Genomic DNA, 18145 nt, shown 5'->3' with positions numbered 1-18145 from the left:
TACAAGTCAAAACACTTCCACAATGTAGTTAAATTTTGGAATAAAGAAAGAATTCTAAATGCATATGGTCTGATAAGCTGGCATATGTAAATAGACATATGGTAAATCAAGATACCTCTCCATGAATGCCGGCTTGACAGTCATAATAACACTGAGAAACTGCAGCATATAGGGTAGCTCTCCATGTCAAATAATGTACAGATAAGAGTGGAATGGATAATTCCATACATACACTGGCCCACAGTAGATATTCCAGTACCTGTAATTAAAAAAATCCAGCTTCAAACTGAACTCATTTTCTACTGTACCAACATACTTTCTATCAGGTAAGGACACTTCTCCTCTTGGTAGGACTAATTCAAAGAGGAAAAAAAGTCACAGAATTTATATTGATTTTTAACATATTTTGTTGATTAAGAAGTAATCTTCCTGTTTATTATTGGTTTTCTATCAGAAGCTACAGGCAAGCATTTTAACCACTGAGCTACTTTGCCATTCTACTTCACTGTAGACTAGCCAGCAGACACTGGTCCCACCCTTCTCTCTCATCTACTCTTAATATGAGAGCTCCCTCTCTCCTTTGTGCCACCTCTAGTGATCATTTTAATTTCTAAGTTACATTTCAAGCAAGCAGACGTGACACAATGGAGTCTGCCTTCTTTGATGACAGCCTGCACTGAAATCAATTTATAACCATGGAACCATATTATTTGCTCTTAATATTAAGTTACATCTGTCTCTACTAACAGTCATTGCAGCAAACGCTCTGTTTAGAGAATTAGCCCTTCAATACTGGCTGAACCGTATCTTCCTTTCCATTCTCTTTGGTGCGATGCTCCACATGGCACACTAAATACACACAGCTTTATTCCCAAACTAAATCAACGCACAGATAGTCAATAGATGAGGGCTTATTATGTTGGGCTGTTACATGCAAGGCAGATGTTGATGGTACAGCAATAGAGATTGAACGTTACACCAACATCGCTTTCTGTTGCTGTGCAACAGATGGCAGCAGAGGGGCAGTTGGACAGAACGGAGTCTGATAAAAGTGCGCGTGAAGCAAAGCTGTGGAACTGAATACCTCCATATGGAAAAAAATTGTGTCCATTGATAGTTGGAGACGATTCCTGAATGTTTTTGGAAACCAAACAATGGATGTGAGCACAGTAAGGCAGTGAGTGGCGCACTTCAGTAGTGGCAGCAGCAATGTGAAAGATAAGCCACATTCCAGACAGTCATGCAGATTTTTAGTGTAGCATGCACATCCATCCCTGGCAAAAACCTACAGCTAACAGTGGTGACTGAGTTGAATAAAGTGTTTTGTGGCTGAGAATTTGCTCTGTAAAAGAGTATTATTGTGCTGTTTGCAGCTAGTGTAGCTTCTGTGGAAATAAATGGGAGACATTCTGGAGTGCCCTATATAAATTAAAATAATCTGAAACGCCAATGATTAGTCTCTCTGAATATGGTACTATAAGACTAAAAGTTAAAGGAGATGCTAACTCACTTCTATTCGGACATACAAGGAGGAAAAGCTCTTGTTCAGGAAACAACTGACATAAACAACAGATTTTAAAAAATATCCACCAGGTGTCAGCACATCTCCACTTTTTAAGAAACAAAAACAATCCTTGGATCCCGATGAGTTGCTCAGACAAAAAAAAAAACATCCAGAGCACTCTAAAATCATCAAACATTCCATCTCAGGGTCCAGGGAGACAATGAGCTGGGCTCCATTCCATAGCTAAAGAGGTACAGTGGCATCAAGGCACAAGGACTTTTGAATTGGCCATTCTGCCACCTAGAGTGTTTATTTGAGTGTGACAAGCACTACTGCTGGCAAGGAGAATAAAACAGACATCAGGCTACAGTGTTACACAAGAAAGAGATGCATTTTCTAATCTTCTGTGCAGTTTTCAAATACTTCTGTTTATTTTCCATACCTTAGCAGACTGACCTATCGTCATCAAATGTCTGCATATGGTATAAATATGAATCGTACCTGTAAAAATAAAATAAAGGAACAGGTAAGTTCTGGATTCCTAGAAGAAATATGTTCAGCAACTGGAACTTCCTCATATATCTGGATTGGTATTTCCAAAGGGTGAAAATAATAATAAATAATAATCATCATCATCATCTTTCTGTGACTATTTGTAAGTTAGAGAAGATGAAAACATCAGATTCTTGAGCAGTATCAACTTTTTAAATAACTTTTTAATAAAGTAGCACCATTAAATAATTAAATACAAAAATTCAATACACTGATTTTTTTATTCAATGGAGTGATGAAATAAATAGGCTTGGTATTTTTTTTATCCCTAGTTGTATTTTTCTTTCTTTCAATAGGCTGACTTCTCACATCTTAACTAGCAGGAATCTTTTAGTTTGTCATAGCACTATCCTGGCACACAGCAACACTGTTCAAGATGATATTCCGCGTGATACATGAAATGAAGGAAACTGATCGTGAATATAATTTTCAAAAGCATCAAGGTCACTTATGAATAAAATCATGTCAAAATAAATTACTTAATTTAGGCTATGCCACATTTAAATAAATAAATAAATAAAAATCAGCCCTAGAAGTACAAAAGACTGAAGTTCTTAGGGAAAAATCTAAGGGGAAAAAAAAGTCTTCTCTTCTGTGTGTGTGACTGTTCAGAAGGGGACACCTGCAGCAGCAGGAGACATCACAGTGCCTACTGTAATAGTTTGAAGGGTGTTATTATCCCAATAAACAAGACTTCACCAAGTACTAGTACGATTTATTTTTTTAATCAGTCAAATGTAATAAGACAAAATCTGTTGCCAGAAGTTGCAGGAAAGTGCTTAGGAACTGGGAAAAGTCAGACTAATTACCTAACATTAACTTCTATTCAGAGGAAAAAATTCCTTATTGTCTAGGCTTGGTACAGAGACCCATAGTTGAACTTAAGAATGGCAGGTGATTATATTTTAATTTTAATTATTTATCCATAAAACAAAACAAACAAAAATACACCTCAGCTTAGAAACTTAGAACTCCCTTATTTTAGAACAAGAAACATTTTTTAAAATCCACTGCTGCAATTAAAAACTAATTAGAAGTTCATTAAAAACTAATTAGAGCTTCATTCACAACCCTTACATTGACCTTTAAAACATCTCCAAGATGTTCTGCTTAGCAAAGAAATGCAAAGATACCATTGTAGACAAGCCAACACAAATTCTGCTGAGGTAGAGCCACTTGCATGGTGAGTCGTAATGATGACAAGACTTTGAAACAAGCCTGCAGGGATTCTTGTTTCTGAAGATTTCTGTCATTGCTACAAACCATCTGATAAACGCAAACATTCCTCTCTTGCAAAGCATGGAACTGAAACACATGGAAATACATGTAAAATATACATGCACATATTTTTAACAGATACACATTATTTACATTGGTAAACTATAATAAAACGTTGAGCATGAAAAGATCCATCACTCACACACACACAGAAGAAAAGAGGAAGAGGAAAAAGAAGAAGAGGAAAAAGAAGAAGGGGAAAAAGAAGAAGGGGAAAAAGACGAAGGGGAAAAAGACGAAGGGGAAAAAGACGAAGGGGAAAAAGACGAAGGGGAAAAAGACGAAGGGGAAAAAGACGAAGGGGAAAAAGACGAAGGGGAAAAAGACGAAGGGGAAAAAGACGAAGGGGAAAAAGACGAAGGGGAAAAAGACGAAGGGGAAAAAGACGAAGGGGAAAAAGACGAAGGGGAAAAAGACGAAGGGGAAAAAGACGAAGGGGAAAAAGACGAAGGGGAAAAAGACGAAGGGGAAAAAGACGAAGGGGAAAAAGACGAAGGGGAAAAAGACGAAGGGGAAAAAGACGAAGGGGAAAAAGACAAGGTAAAAATGCACCTAGTACATAAGCCATATGAATAGTTGAAGCGAGAAATGTTAAGACATGTTAACTGTACTCAAAAGACTGGGGTTTAATTTGTCCATCTTCAACACAGACCTTCAGCACCTCCAGGGACTGAGCTTCTCTGGCCAATCTATTCCATTACTTGCATTATTTTTTTTTGTTTGTTTGTTTTTTGTATATTTCTTTTCTCAAAATATCCACCATGTAATGAAAAGAGAGCTTCTCAGCAAAGCACTGGTTAAGATAAAATCCAGTGTGTTTATAGCACTCCGCTATACCAACTGAAACATTTTCTTTTTTGGTTAAAAAGCAATAAACTGCAGACACCTACCCCTAAAATGAAAGTTAATACACAAGAGTGCCAACATACTCTTGAGGTCACTTAGCCCCCCAATGGTTAGAACACTTACAAAACTTCTTCTTTTTTTTTTTTTTTTTTTTTTCCATGCTGAGCAAATAATCTATTGATTGTAATGCACTGATGTCAGGAATATTCTTGCATAAATACAATAAAAATTAAAGCACGATGTTTAAATTCTCTTGTATTCTGTCCAGTTCTTAGATCATACCATATGGAAATTTCCACAACAATTAAAAGACAGTTATCAACTTCGGTCCATATCCTGATTCTGACAGTGGCTATTAGCAACTATTTCAGAACAAAGCCTATTCAGAGAAAATTGCCTTTTTCACATTGACAGAGGTTGGTTTATGCCACAGAAGCATAAACACTTATTCATTCTTGGAAGCATACACCTCTCTGGATGTTCATATTATACATATGACTTAAGTCTGTATAAGCTGTACAGGCAAGGCAAAAGATGCATTAATATTAATATTTAATTAACAGAGTAACATGAAGCACACTTACAGGTGATAAAACACACTACTTGTTTTGAAACTGTGAATGTCTTTAACAAGAAAAATGATCACCATCCTACCGTAAGAGCTGCATTTTCATCCCTGAAACCATTTGGGAAAAAAGTGGATTTTAATTGATTTTCATCAGCTGGGATGTCATCAGGGTTTACAGAACAGAACTGCTGAAGATACCTTCCATAGCACTGAGTAAGTGCCAACTTATACTCCTGAAAAATAAAGAATAAGTTACTTTTATAGTTTACATATTACATCTGTTTCTATAAAATGTGTCATTTTATTATGCTTACGTAAGAAGTATCAACATGAGAAATCACCTGGAAGTAAAGCAACAAAGTTTCACGCAAACATCCATCAATGTTATTTCAAATGTGAAAATCCTCAGTGGAGGAAAGCTAAAATACTTAAAAGAAGAGCTCGTGATAAGAGAGTTTGTTAATTTTTGTCATAAATACTTGTAATACTGTAACATGATGGAAAACAAAACAATAACAACAGAATAGCAAAGTCTCAGACTGCAGCAAGTGAGGACTTGCTCAAATACAACAGCTGGGGGCACAGAAACAAAGGAAAGATTCTCCTTATCTTCAAAAGGCCTCAGGTGCACAGGGATCTTCAGCAAGAGATCCACTGCCTCCACTGCCAACCCTTCAGTAAAGTCTAGGAAGGGGTGCAGGCTGGTTATATCCCTTCTGGTTGCTGAGGTGCACTGCATGCACCTGAGCTCCCCTGGGTTGGCCCTGCCTTCCCACCAGGTGCTCAACCATTGCTTCAAGCCCTGACTTGGCATTTCTGCTACAATATGACAAACCAGAGAACAAGTGTAGAGTATGATCTTAGGCTAATATCAAAATATCAAAATCAAAGTCAAAACCAAACAAAATTTCTGAAATATCCTGCAGTTTGTGAACAGTAATGACAATGGTGCTACACTGAGAAATGTCACAGGGCAGAACTTTATAAAAAATATGCAGATATCACTTCTCTCCCCCTTTGCCCTGATGTCAAAGCTCATCTTTTCAAACAAGATGCAGGAGAAGAAAAACATAACCAGTGAATATTGGAATTAAATAAGGCCAAGAGGTCAAAATTAATAGAGCAGAAATCACACTGATACTTTAAGAACTGTTAATAAACAGGATGCTGAGCTCTGTGTCATGCAGTGCTCAGCTCCCCAGCAGCACTCTGATACATTCTGACATCATACTGTGACAGTGAGATCTGACTCAGCTGCCCAAGTGCCATTTAACTTACTGAATCACCTGTCACTCCCTACAGCAAAGACTGTTCAGAGGTTTCTCTACTAACTTCACTAATGCTAGACCACACAAACACCAATCATGAGAAATTCTAGAAAGAACAAAAATAGCTAATTTCTATCTGTAGAAAATGGTCCTTTGATGTTTAATCCCAGAAAATCCAACAGTATTTCCTCATAAACACTATTTTCCATTCAAATTCCCACCACCACAGTAACACTTCCCCTAAATTTCTTAATGTCTAAGGAATCTTACTTGCATGACCCCATTACCTTTGCTGTGTGAAAGGAGTGGATGAACAGAAACTTTTACTTTCCATGGACGGTTGTGACAACAACGCCAATGGATCAGAACCACGCATCAGCTACTTACTAACTAATGAAATGTGATTCCTCCTCCAGACAGTTTAAAATACACGTGTAAGACTGGAGATAAGAGACAGATAGAGGCAGAGGGAGGGGGCAAAGAAATGAGTCAGTACTGATTAGTATGATGACTAACAGGTATCTAATTTCAATATACATAACATAATGAATTTAGGTGTGTCCTAAAAGATACATAGCAGATGTGTAATAGAAAGGAATTCGGTGTGAGATAGCATTAAAATAAACTGCTGGAGGACAGAAAGTTAAGTTGGTACTCAGTCACCAGTAACTCATTTTAAAAGACCATGTATCATTAAGCATTACAGAACATAAAGGAGGATTCAGTTTTAAAACGACCGTCAGCAGTTTCCAACTAAGAATCAAAAGGGACCAAAAGAATGTTTCATGTATGGAATAGATTCTACCCGACTTATTACAGAACTTGCTGTTACACCACATTTGTCTTTCCCATAACGCACTGAAATTTGTAACTAATACCCATCATGTTTTTTTCCCTTTTCTCCTGAGAAAAATGTGGATACACTGAAAGCTAAATCTGTAAAAACGTGAAAGCAACACACTTAAAAATGGGAGTTCTGGGGACAGCTCGTTTCAAAGTTTTATGCTAGCCAGAAAGACAAGCTTTTCTACGACCCTTGAATACAAGGAGCAAACTATCATCTTTGAGTTATGCTATGGGAAGTCAGTGCAAAGCAAAGAGGGTAAGGTTTGATTTATTTCAAATAACTTTTTACTGAATGCATTATAAGAGCAGCAGTTTCAAGCACTAAAATCACTGCATAATACTCAAATCAATTCCTAGGACCAGAAGCTATGAAAGCTTAAGGAGAATATGAATATGAAGAAAATATAAGTGGAATTGCCTAGGTGATGAAGGAGCTATTAACAAATACTGTTACTTGAGAACTGCCATGAGAATTTCTGTGAATATTTCTAAACCTATACCATGAGACTTTATCTTCAGTTATAATAGTGCCACAATTACAAACTCTTCTATGTGCTTTCAACCTACCAGTGAGTATTCAGTATTGCCACAGCTGAGCTATAGCTTGCTGTTCTCTATTTAGGAGGCAGACCACTTCTATGCAATTCTTTAGGTCAGGTAAGACTGTGCAACATTTATATGATCATCATTCCTTCCTCCAGGTCTTCAGTAAAGGTGGCCCAATAGCCACATACGAACATACAAATACTGTTCATAAATAACAAATAGTTTTTATACTTGTTGGACTCCATAAGCAAAGGGTATCATAGGAGAACAATTTCAGGAGATATATTCCTCTCAAGAAATGGCTCATCAAAATGTCTCGATACATTTCCAATTATGCCTGCTATTTTTCTAGGTGTAAAGAGGGAATCTGATAGCGTCAGAGAGTAAATGTCGTACAGCAGCAGATAATAAAAAACATGACAATAGGCATTTAACTGCTTCCTTAATAGAAAAGTCAATAGGGTGATCTTAAAAATTATTTTCAGTGTAAGCACAATACCAATTACCTATTTTTCTTTTGCTGGTGGGGACAGAACAAGTTTCCTGTTTCAACAGGAAACAAATCCAAATCTATTTTTTCTTCAATATTGTCATAAAAAAATCCAAATAACATTTCATCTAAAGAAGTTTACAGTAACTATTTAGGAACTCCAAAACATAATTATTTAAACAATAAGGTCAGGTTTGTAGCAAGACATAATCTCAGATGCTAATCATACAGAGAGCAAAAAAATCCACTGTTAAGTATGTATTCAGAGAAGATGTTTTTCCTCTGAACTTGTCACCTACTAGTTTCATTTAGTGTTCTTATATTGGAAGATATCAGTCCCTATTCAGCCTCTTTTACTCCTGAATTCAAAGACCTGCATCACACTCTGGTCAGTGATCTCTGCTCCTAATTTTATAGTTTTAGCCAACTTTTGTTCATTATGTGGTGCTGTTTCATGATTTTGGTTATCTTCATTACTTTCTCCCGAGTCTTTCCTTGTTGCAATTCTGGTCTTCTCAAAAGGATAAATTACGTCCATGTGTGCACACTGAATTCAAGATGCAAGAGCGCCATTAATACATACAGATTTGTAATTGAAATCTGATTTTTGTTCTCTGTTCCCATCCTTGCGATTCTTTACATTCACTTTGCTTAACTGAGCACCGAGTTGACATTTCTGTGCAGCAAATCACCACTACAAATGAATACTGTATAAAGATCTTGGGTGTTCAACTTTAAAAAGCAACAGGTGCATAGAAAATGCAGGTATAGCAAATACACTGTAAAAACTGGGAGATTTTACAATGGTAATTAAGAGATACAAACTACCTACTCTCATTGGCGTTATTTTGCGAAAGTTTTTGCAACTTTCTAAGTAGCTTCCTGTGAAATATAATTAAAAATTAAAGTAGCATAGAAACAGAATGAAACAAAAATTGTGATTGAACCATTTCTGTTTTGATATGACTTACTTTGATCTGAGTAAGGGAATCACCAACTTCCACAAGTTTATCATTGTAATACCAGTCTGGCAGCCGAGGCTTGTATCTGATCCAGGTATTAAACAGAGCATTTGCTCTAAAAGAAAATACAGGAGAGAAAAATTCCACATTAAACTGGCAGTAGAGCCATCGTAACAAGTAAACAAATCAAGAAAGCTTCAAATTGTGAAAACCTCCTTCTTCCAAATGTATTGGAATCTTTTAATATTTCAAAACAAGTTATCATTAAAGCAAGATTTAACAAGCAGCCAAGGACATTTCTGGGTTTCATGTCTGTCAACAGTCTTTATTGCATAGATTTTAAAAGAGAAGGAATTGTTTCATACATAAATACTTATTGGAATGACAATATCAATTCCTTTGTAATGTTGAAACAAGGTCACAGAATCACAGAATCACAGAATGACCCGGGTTGGAAGGGACCTCAAGGATCATGTAGTTCCAACCCCCCTGCCTGGCAGGGCCACCAAACATACACCTTTACTAGATCAGGTTGCCCAGAGCTCTGTCCAACCTGGTCTTGAACACCTCCAAGGACGGGGCATCCACAACCTCCCTGGGCAGCCTGTTCCAGGACCTAACCACTCTCCTAGTAAAGAACTTCCCCCTAACATCCAACCTAAATCTTCCTTCTTTTAATTTAAAACCATTTCCCCTAGTCCTGCTATTATCAGCCTTTTCAAAGAGTTTACTCCCCTCCTGGGAGTAAGTTCCCATCTCATCCACTTTGCAGATAGAATTTGAGAAGCTCTGAAGAAACATTTTGGTATCCTAAGGATTAACTCAGTGGATTGCAAGTCAGAGCAATCGTTGGACAAGAAGCTACAGACACTTAGAACAGGGGGAAAAGATCTCAAAATAACAATGCTTATCCGGAAGCAGCAAACTTAAGAACTTGTAATTGTGAAATAAACTATAGAGCTGTACCACGAATCACAAAAAGAAGAGGCCTATTAGAAAGCCTCTAGCACTGAAGTGCACCTAGCATGAAAAGTTCATGGATATTAAATCCGGTAGCATGGGACTCCACAAAAGAACAAGCAAATGATACATTTGTTAAAAAAGAAAGGATTTTATGGCTATAGCTGCTTTGCTCTTCTGTTATCCTACGAGATACTACTTTCAGAGCAACATACATATCTTCCAGGAGAATCTGTGCCATGATCTTCTGAGGCCCAGATGAGGTTCACCAGCCTGTAGTTCCCTGGGTCCTTCACTCTTTCTTAAAAATGAGAGTAATGTTTCCCTTTTGCAATTCACCAGAGATTTTACCTGAGCCATAACTTTTCAGACATGATAGAGAGTGCCTTGGCAACCACATCAGCCAGTTGCTTCGGGAGCCTGAGATGCATGTTGTCTGGCCCCATAGACTTGAACACATTCAGCCTCATGACACAGACACAAACTTGCCCTGCTTTTACAGTGGGAGGGATTTTGCTTCCCCAGCTCCCACCTAGAGGATTAGGGACATGAGAGGCATGGGAAGCCTGATTGCAAGTGAAGTCTGAGGCAAAGAACTTGAGTATCTATTGCCTTCTCCATGTGTGTTGTAGCCAGTTCTCCCTTCTCATTTATCAGAGTGGGTACACTCTCCTTTGCCTACCTCTTCTGACCAATATACTTCATACCAGGTATATACAAGGTCTTTGCTCAGCCATGCTGGTTTTCTGTCTCCTCTGCTTGATTTCTTATGCTTCAGAATGGGTGTCCTTAAAGATCTGCCAGCTCTGTTTTGTTCCCATGTCCTTAGGGAAAATTTCCCAGGAGACCTCATCTAATAATTTCTTAAACAGCCTGAAGTTCACTCTCTTGAAGTTCAGGGTCATGACTCCACTCTTTGCCAGGCCCATATTCCTTGATATCACAAACTCAACCAGGGTATGGTCACTACAGCCCAGGCTGCCTCTAATCTCAGTCTCTTTAATGATCTCCTCTGCAATGGTGAGCACCAGGTCCAGTGACGCTTTGCCTCTTGTTGGTGTGTCCAATACCTGAACCAGAATGTTATCCTCAACTGACTCCAGGAATCTCCTGGGTTGCTTTCAGCTTGCTGTGTTGTCCCTTCTGGCTGCCTTTGATGTCTTAGTGCCTTTGTACTACTTAGCTGACTTAGATTTCTTAAAGAAATCTATATTCAAACTTAAAAACAATATCAGCTCAGACAGGCTGCTAATAAGCACAGGCATTTTTCTGAAATGAATCCTGTTACAGAATTAACAATATTGACAGTGTTCATAGTGCCAGGCATCTTCTGCATTTAATCACTTAACTAATCGTTTCTACAGGAACCTCAGCAAAGATTGTCTTGTGAAACCACAACAGCTAAATTATTGATAGGTAGCAATTTATAAGAAAGGGAAACAACTGGAAAGAGAGGAATTATTGTTTGAAAATAACCTTCTAGCTGAATTTACACATCTGAGCTTTAAGGTTTTTGGTGTGAGATTTCAGGACCCTTTCACTCTCCTAAGTTAGTGATGGTGGGCTAGAATGCGAGACACTTTCTTCAGCTATTTTCTGACATTCAGGAACTTGAAATTCATTTTTCCATTTTCCTAGACAGCATTTCATTTTATCTTATGATAAGACTCCAGTAAAAGAAAGAAATAAAAGACATAACCAGAAACATCAGCTTTCCCACACAGAAAGCTACAAGTCACCTTCACATTTCAAGGTGAAACAGATGGCTGTATGAGCAACTTGTCAAAATGATCTCTACACCAAAGAATTGCAACACTTTTTTTTCCCTAAAAGCATCAGCTTGGCACAATTCTCAGTTCTTCAAAGTAAACAGCAAAGAAATAAATGGGGCATTCTAGAGGTGTATCCTAAAGAGAAAATGCAGTAAAAGCATAAACTAGGCCAAAAGCAACAACCTGAATAAAAACTTCTTTCACATTATGTCTTTAAAAGAATCATACCCCAGTATAGTAAAGAGCGCCTTCTAAATGGGGACTGTATTTCTCATGGTCCACCTGTAAGGAATTAAAAACCTCTGTGGCTATTGACCTCTTAACATGGAGAGAGTACTACCAGTGCTGGTTTCTGCTACAATGTCATGACTGAGTAGAAGTTAGTGCATGACACAGGAATGTCTTACACAGACAAAGGAAAGCACAATGTTTTCCAAACAGCTAATAAGTCTCTCCTTTAAAGAGGCTGTAGGACACCAGAAGAACAAGTTGAGCAGCAAGTGAATTCTCAGGAAAAAAAACTGTGCTGTTGGAGCTCAAAGGTGAAACTTCTTCATTTCCAGCCACTCTGTGGATAATAAAAGTCTTCTCCTGAAAGGTCAATCCATAATATTTTGTACAGGGTAAAGCTCATGAGGATTTCTTTCTGGGTGAAATGTCTTTACTAGAATTAGCAAAGGATTTTCTGATACAGATCAAAAAACGTCATGCTGAATGAGGATACCTAAACCACACAATATGAAACAAAACCAGCAATTCACAGGGATTCTCAGATACCTCCATTGACCAGAGAAATGGGTTAAAACAGCTCCTCATTTACCTGATGGGAAAAATTTCTTTTTACTACTTCTTCCAATGTAAAATATTCATAATTCCAGTACAATGAATCAGTGTTTTTATTTCTTACATTAGAACATTATAAGCACCTAACCTATAGCCTTACTATTAACTTATCAACATCAAAGGCTGATAGCAATGGAATAATGAAGCTGACAGTCTTTTAAACTGTGCCATGTGGAAGCTCATTTTCTTGCTGCTCTAATAGTACGCACTTTGATAACCAACCCAAGGCAGAAAACATAGCTTGACAAATGACAAAGCAAGAACCTTCAGAGCATTTAGGAAATCATCTGTAACAGCTATTACCTTCAGCAATTCTTAGAAACAACTAGACTATGACTAGTTCTGCAAGCAGCACGTATTCCAAACTTGAGCAATGAGAGTAAAAGGAAAATCAGCATAGAAATTTCACAATCACAAATATCTGTAAGTTTGCCAGCTGAGTGTGTGAGCTAATTATCAGAATTACAGTTTTCTATCTCTGCATTGCCTCTGTACATACAGTGAATGCTGGAAGACGTGGAGCCATGGGGAGTTTGATATTGTGCAACTTTCTCAATGCCTTGGAGTTCCAGCATGAATCACTACTGTCAACAGCTTCTGGAACCAAGCCCCAGGTAGTGCTAATTCTTGTCTTTATGATGAATGCTGAAGAATTCTTCAGGTTGGGAAATGTTCTCATATCAGCTGAGCCAGCATGGACATGGGAAACATCTACAAAATACCAGTTTTAAAATGATAGAGCCTGCTCACATCAAAATATTCCACAGGAGAAAGTAAAGTATGGCTTGGAGACACTGGATGCAGAAACCAATTACTTGGTATTATATCTGCAAACAGATCAGATTCAGCATGCCCAGCTCACAACCAGAAGTTAAAATGGATGTGTTCATGATCAGCAGTTTTCTGTTGAATTGGTGCTGTATGGAGCAGCTAAGTGGCACTCCTTCCTCTGAGGGGCCTGCAGGGAATACTTTCAAACTAAGAATACAGATCAGCTAAAGCAAAGAACAGTCTGAAGCTGTAAATGAAAGGCTTAAAAATACCAAAGCACAGAAATCATTTGCTGAAGCAATATAAAAAAATATATATAGACAGAGAGACTAAAGCCCAAAGACTCCAATCTGTGTGAGAGACATAGACCTGGACATGCCACATAAACAAATTAGAAATACAGAACATTTAGAAAACAAAAGATCTCCCATGGATACAAATCATAGATTGCCAGATTTGAGTACCACATAAAATGTTTACAGCTCCATTAGAGAAGTAATATTTGTGGACTCCATCTTAGAAAGTACCAAGCAAAATACATAAGGGTAGAAGTTGCACAGAGTGGTAAGCTAACCACCCTTACAGCTACCTGCTGTGCTCCTTTTGAATGAAATTGTGATAATCTGGGAGACTTTCATATTAATGTCTAAGATCCGTAAATTTAGAACAGAACATTGTTCAGATAATAACCATAGAAAATCAACAATTAGTTTAAAAGAGGCAGTTGAACATTTGTGTCATAATGTACCTAAATACAGCAGAAAGAGCTACACGAGAAATGCACAGTCCCTGTAAGACATATGCATGAACTGTGAATCATCCTCCAATTTTAGTTGCTCTACATTTCCTGCATTAGAAAATTTAGACTTATGCATACCCACAGATATGCATGTATGTGAGCAAACAAATATGCACAAATACACTTGCCATATGTTCTGCCTGCACTGACGGGTATAAAAATATACCTACATAGACGCAGACACATGCACAAAAAGAGCTGTGTGGGCTGTCCTCATGTGGCCTTGCTATGGGCACAGCTCTCAAGGCATGTGTATGCCATCCACACCATGCTTGCACCTGCAGCACTTGCTGGTGGGCTGCCAACTGCTCTGGCACAGCAAGGGGGGTTCCCTGCTGAAAAGCTCCAGCAGCTCTGACACAGCAAACAGCGGCACTATCAACAGCCACAGCACCTCGTGTTATCTTCATACAGTGTTAAACGCTAGGAAGTGCGGAAACATGAGCTGTTTGTGTTTGAGAGAGGGGGTTTTAATTAGGAAAAGATAATTAGGGTATGACCTGCTGGAGAGAAGCTGTGAAGAGAAGGACTTAAGTGTCCTGGTGGACAACTAGTTGGCCATGATCCAGCATTGTGCCCTAGCGGCCAAAAAGGACAAAGGTATCTTGGAGTGTATTAAAAAGAGCGTGGCCTGCAGATAAAGGGAGGTGATCCTCCTCTCTATGCTCTGGTGAGACCACATATGAAGAACTGCATCCAGTTCAAGAGAGAACTTCCTTCAAGAGAGAGTCCAGCAGAGGGCCATAAAAGGAGGGGCCTGGAACATCTCCCTTAGGAGGAAAGGCTGAGAGATATGGGGCTGTTCAGCCTGGAGGAGAGAAAGCTGAGAGAAGATTTTACCAGTGCTTCTAAATATCTTAAAATGAAGTCAAACAGAGGAGACCACGTTCTTTTTAGAGGTGCACAGCGATGAGACAAGGGGCAATGGGCACAAACTACATCAGAACTACAAACAGGAGGAAGAACTGCTTTACTGTGAGGGTGATAGTGCTGAACAGGCTGCCCAGAGAGCTGCTGGAGCTTCCTTCTCTGGAGTGATTCAAGACCTGCCTGGACTCTTTCCTATGTAACCTACCATAGGGAAACTGCATCCCCAAAAGTCCCTTCCAACCTCTACGATTCTGTGATTCTATGATAATAAAGCAGAAAAAGAAAAGATAAAAAGCAAAACTAAAGGAGGTTGAGCAGCTTGCCACACCACTAGAAAAACTGACAGGGAAGGGCCGCCTGCACCGTGGGTGCTATGTAAGGGGACCCGGGGAAGGGATGTGGGCTGGAGGAGGGCGGCGAGGACAGCGGGGAAGAACGGAACGGAGAGGGGCTCCGCGGAGCGGGCTGGGACGCGGCCCTACCCGCGGCGGTGCAGCTCGTGCCGCTGAGGCTCGGACTCCCATGTGCCTCTCAGCCGCCGCAGGAAGCCTAGGACGTCCCGCAGTTCGGCCTCCAGGCTGTCCACCACGGGGTTGCCCGGTACCACGGCCCCGAAGAAATCAGCCGGCAGCGGCCGCGGCGGCGGAGCGAGGGGCGGCGGTTCTGTGGGCTCCGCCATGCTCCGGCCCGGGAGCGGAGGGGACGCGGCGGCGTCGCCAGGCAACGGCGGCGGGGAGATGGCGGCCCGGCCGTTCCCGGAGGACGCAGCTGTGGCGGCTGGAGCCCCTTGTCCCCGCGTGTCCCGGCTGTGCCTCACAGCACCCCGGTGTCAGCAGTGCCATACGGCAGCTGGCTTAGGGGCGCTGTTAGAAATGGATGTTTGGCTCGTTGCTTTGAACTCGCTGATTGCATGGCATAGCGGGCCTCCCACGCTGCTACAGAGAAAAGAGCAAAAAAGCCCTTCTCTGCAAGCCCTATGAGCAGCGTTATCTGCCTGTAAAACAACGGCGGCACGCTGGGAAACAACCGGGCCGAGTCGATCAACCCTGCTGGAGGAGGCCATGGCAACCGGAGTGCTTTCAGCTTCTCTGTAGGCAATACAGTGAAGGCGTTTGGGAGGGAGGGGAATGAAACCAGGCCCATGTCCGCGTTCCTATACATGAGAGACATGATGCTTAACTTGCAACAGGGCTGCAAAAGCTGAGGAGCGATGGGTGAGCGGTGAGCACCACCCTGCAGCTGGCCCTGGCTGCCATTTTGTGACAAGGAATGACAAAGGATGGTGCATCCCATTGCTCATAGTAAAAACAACTCAGCATCAGCATGAGGAAACTGAAAGCATTGCATTCTGCAGGCCAGCAAAATGACATAGGAATCACTTAAGTGCCACAGTAACCAAAGTGCTCCCTGTGATGCACTCCAGCTGACTGTCACACCCCAGCTCCTTTGGAAAGGCTGCTTGTGCCGCTGGCTTTGTCCACAAGTCCCTTGGAGCTCAGCTGTTTTGCCTCACTAGGTGGTGCTGTATCCCAAAGGGCTGATATTCAAACTCAGAGCTGACGTAGGATGTGCCCTTATGAAGCAGCAGTACCTAAAAGCTTGAGAAGTGCTCGAGAAGCAGCAAACGAGACTCTTGAGTAAAACTTTGTGCATCTCTTAACATTTGGCAAGCAGATGGTGGAGTGGATGTAATATTAGCGAGCTTGAATCAGTGTTTGCAGCCATAGAAACAATTGGAGTCAAAGAAAACAATGAGAGAAATGGAGCAGAGTCATTTCCCAAAGGGGAAGATTAGAGAGCTAAGTAAAGATAAAGCTTTAACTGCTGGGAAGTTAAGTAGGGCGTAGCTGACCAGCCAGCTCGTGAAGAATGTTCAGGCTAAAATTTCTGCGTCAGAGCTCAACAGGGTCCAACATCCGCTCCCTCCTATAAACAGAGTTCAGTGTAGGGAGGACAGTTCAGGCCCTTCCAGCACCCAGTGCAAAACACCCTGCAGAGCCATAACGAAGAACAGCAGCAACCATCCTATTATGTATGTTATTTCAGGCTTTTTGTGTTTATAATAGTGATGGCTGTTTTACTGTTCTGGAGAAGACTCAAAAGATAGTCTGCATCTAACATTTAATCTCTCTAATGCTTAGTGGGCCCAAAAGTCCAAAGGACTTCCTATTAAATGAATGGAGCTTTTTAACTTCAGAAAGATTATCAGTTCTTCTGAAGCCTTCAGAATGTTTACAGAGAAAAGCTTTGGTGGTGCAAAACAGTAAGGGATGACTATTGAAACTGCAGCCATGAGAGGAGAATTTCCTCCAAAGAAAAAAAGATTGAACATATTGGACTGAATGAATTTGAGAGCTTATCACAGTTCTTTGAATTACATGGCCTAATATCTTAAATAAATAAATAAATAATAGTGATTTTATTAATTGGAAGACTAGTGACTTTGTCATCAGTAGGCGAATATTTAGACTGTAATCTGAATCAAAGGGAGATTAGTGAGAAACAAGACAAGATAAAGGTCTTGTAGGAGTGCTGGCACAAAAAAGGATTCCAAGAAGTAGGATTTAGGTAAATCCATTGAGTCAAGCAGAGAGGTCATAGCAATCTGTGATTTAATATTGCCAGGTCAAATATGAGGAAGGTTCCTCAGAAATTAAGTCAAAGAAGAGCCCACAAAGAGTTAACTTAGTAAAAACCCATATCAGAAACATCTGCTGTAATGGTTGTGGGACCAAGAATATGCTTGAGTCAGAAAGGGGAAAATCTTTGTTGCTACTCATCAAGCTGCCATTTACTTCTGCTGTGTCACTTCCACCTGTGTGAACTACAGTGAAGTTATAAAGAACAAAGGAGGGAAAACACTGTGTGGTCACAATAAAGTTAGACAGGAAGAGTGTACAGTGGTTTCAGGGTGCAGGGGCTGAGGTAACGTCTGCTGAGCCCTTTTAGTATAACAGTAAAGTTTGTTCCCTACCGGTAATGCTGAGGTTCACATTCAGATCCCTTCTTAGGTTGCTTGTAGCAAATGTACACCTGAATTAGGATGATTAAGGACTTTTCTGTATGCAAGAGGCAACCTTGGGTGCTGCGTTTCCAGTAGGGTAAATTGGCAGACCTCAGAGACCAAAGATCTAAATTTACATGATATCTTTATTGATGCTTTTAGAAAAGAAAAAGTATTTGAGTTGAGGTGATTCTAGGTCATTGCTTAGCAATTTCAGGCTGTTAGGATAACACAGGACTTCAAAATAATGCTGAATACTTGTGGAC

General features: G+C 40.1%; 1 protein-coding gene across 4 annotated transcripts in view; it reads right to left on the bottom strand.

Moving 5' to 3' along the window:
• Window positions 1-15598, bottom strand: part of CFAP54 (cilia and flagella associated protein 54) — a 99253-nt gene extending 83655 nt beyond the window's left edge. For all 4 annotated transcript variants that reach the window (XR_014934236.1, XM_015858704.3, XM_085515145.1 and 1 more), the window contains exons 1-6: window positions 15358-15598; window positions 8870-8975; window positions 4835-4981; window positions 3190-3361; window positions 1947-2005; window positions 116-259 (exon numbers count right to left, since the gene is read on the bottom strand). Coding sequence is in view for 3 of the 4 variants with exons in the window: in XM_015858704.3 (XP_015714190.3) it covers window positions 116-259; window positions 1947-2005; window positions 3190-3361; window positions 4835-4981; window positions 8870-8975; window positions 15358-15554 (825 nt within the window). In the remaining variant the exon portion in view is untranslated. The remainder of the gene's footprint in view (window positions 1-115; window positions 260-1946; window positions 2006-3189; window positions 3362-4834; window positions 4982-8869; window positions 8976-15357) is intronic.
• Window positions 15599-18145: the final 2547 nt, after the last annotated feature.

Source organism: Coturnix japonica, chromosome 1 (assembly GCF_054131305.1).
Source record: "Coturnix japonica strain WE chromosome 1, WE-NBRP24, whole genome shotgun sequence".
Classification (NCBI taxonomy): Eukaryota; Metazoa; Chordata; class Aves; order Galliformes; family Phasianidae; genus Coturnix; species Coturnix japonica.
Note: the sequence above shows the minus strand (reverse complement) of the source record. Positions and strands in the feature narration are given on the sequence as shown.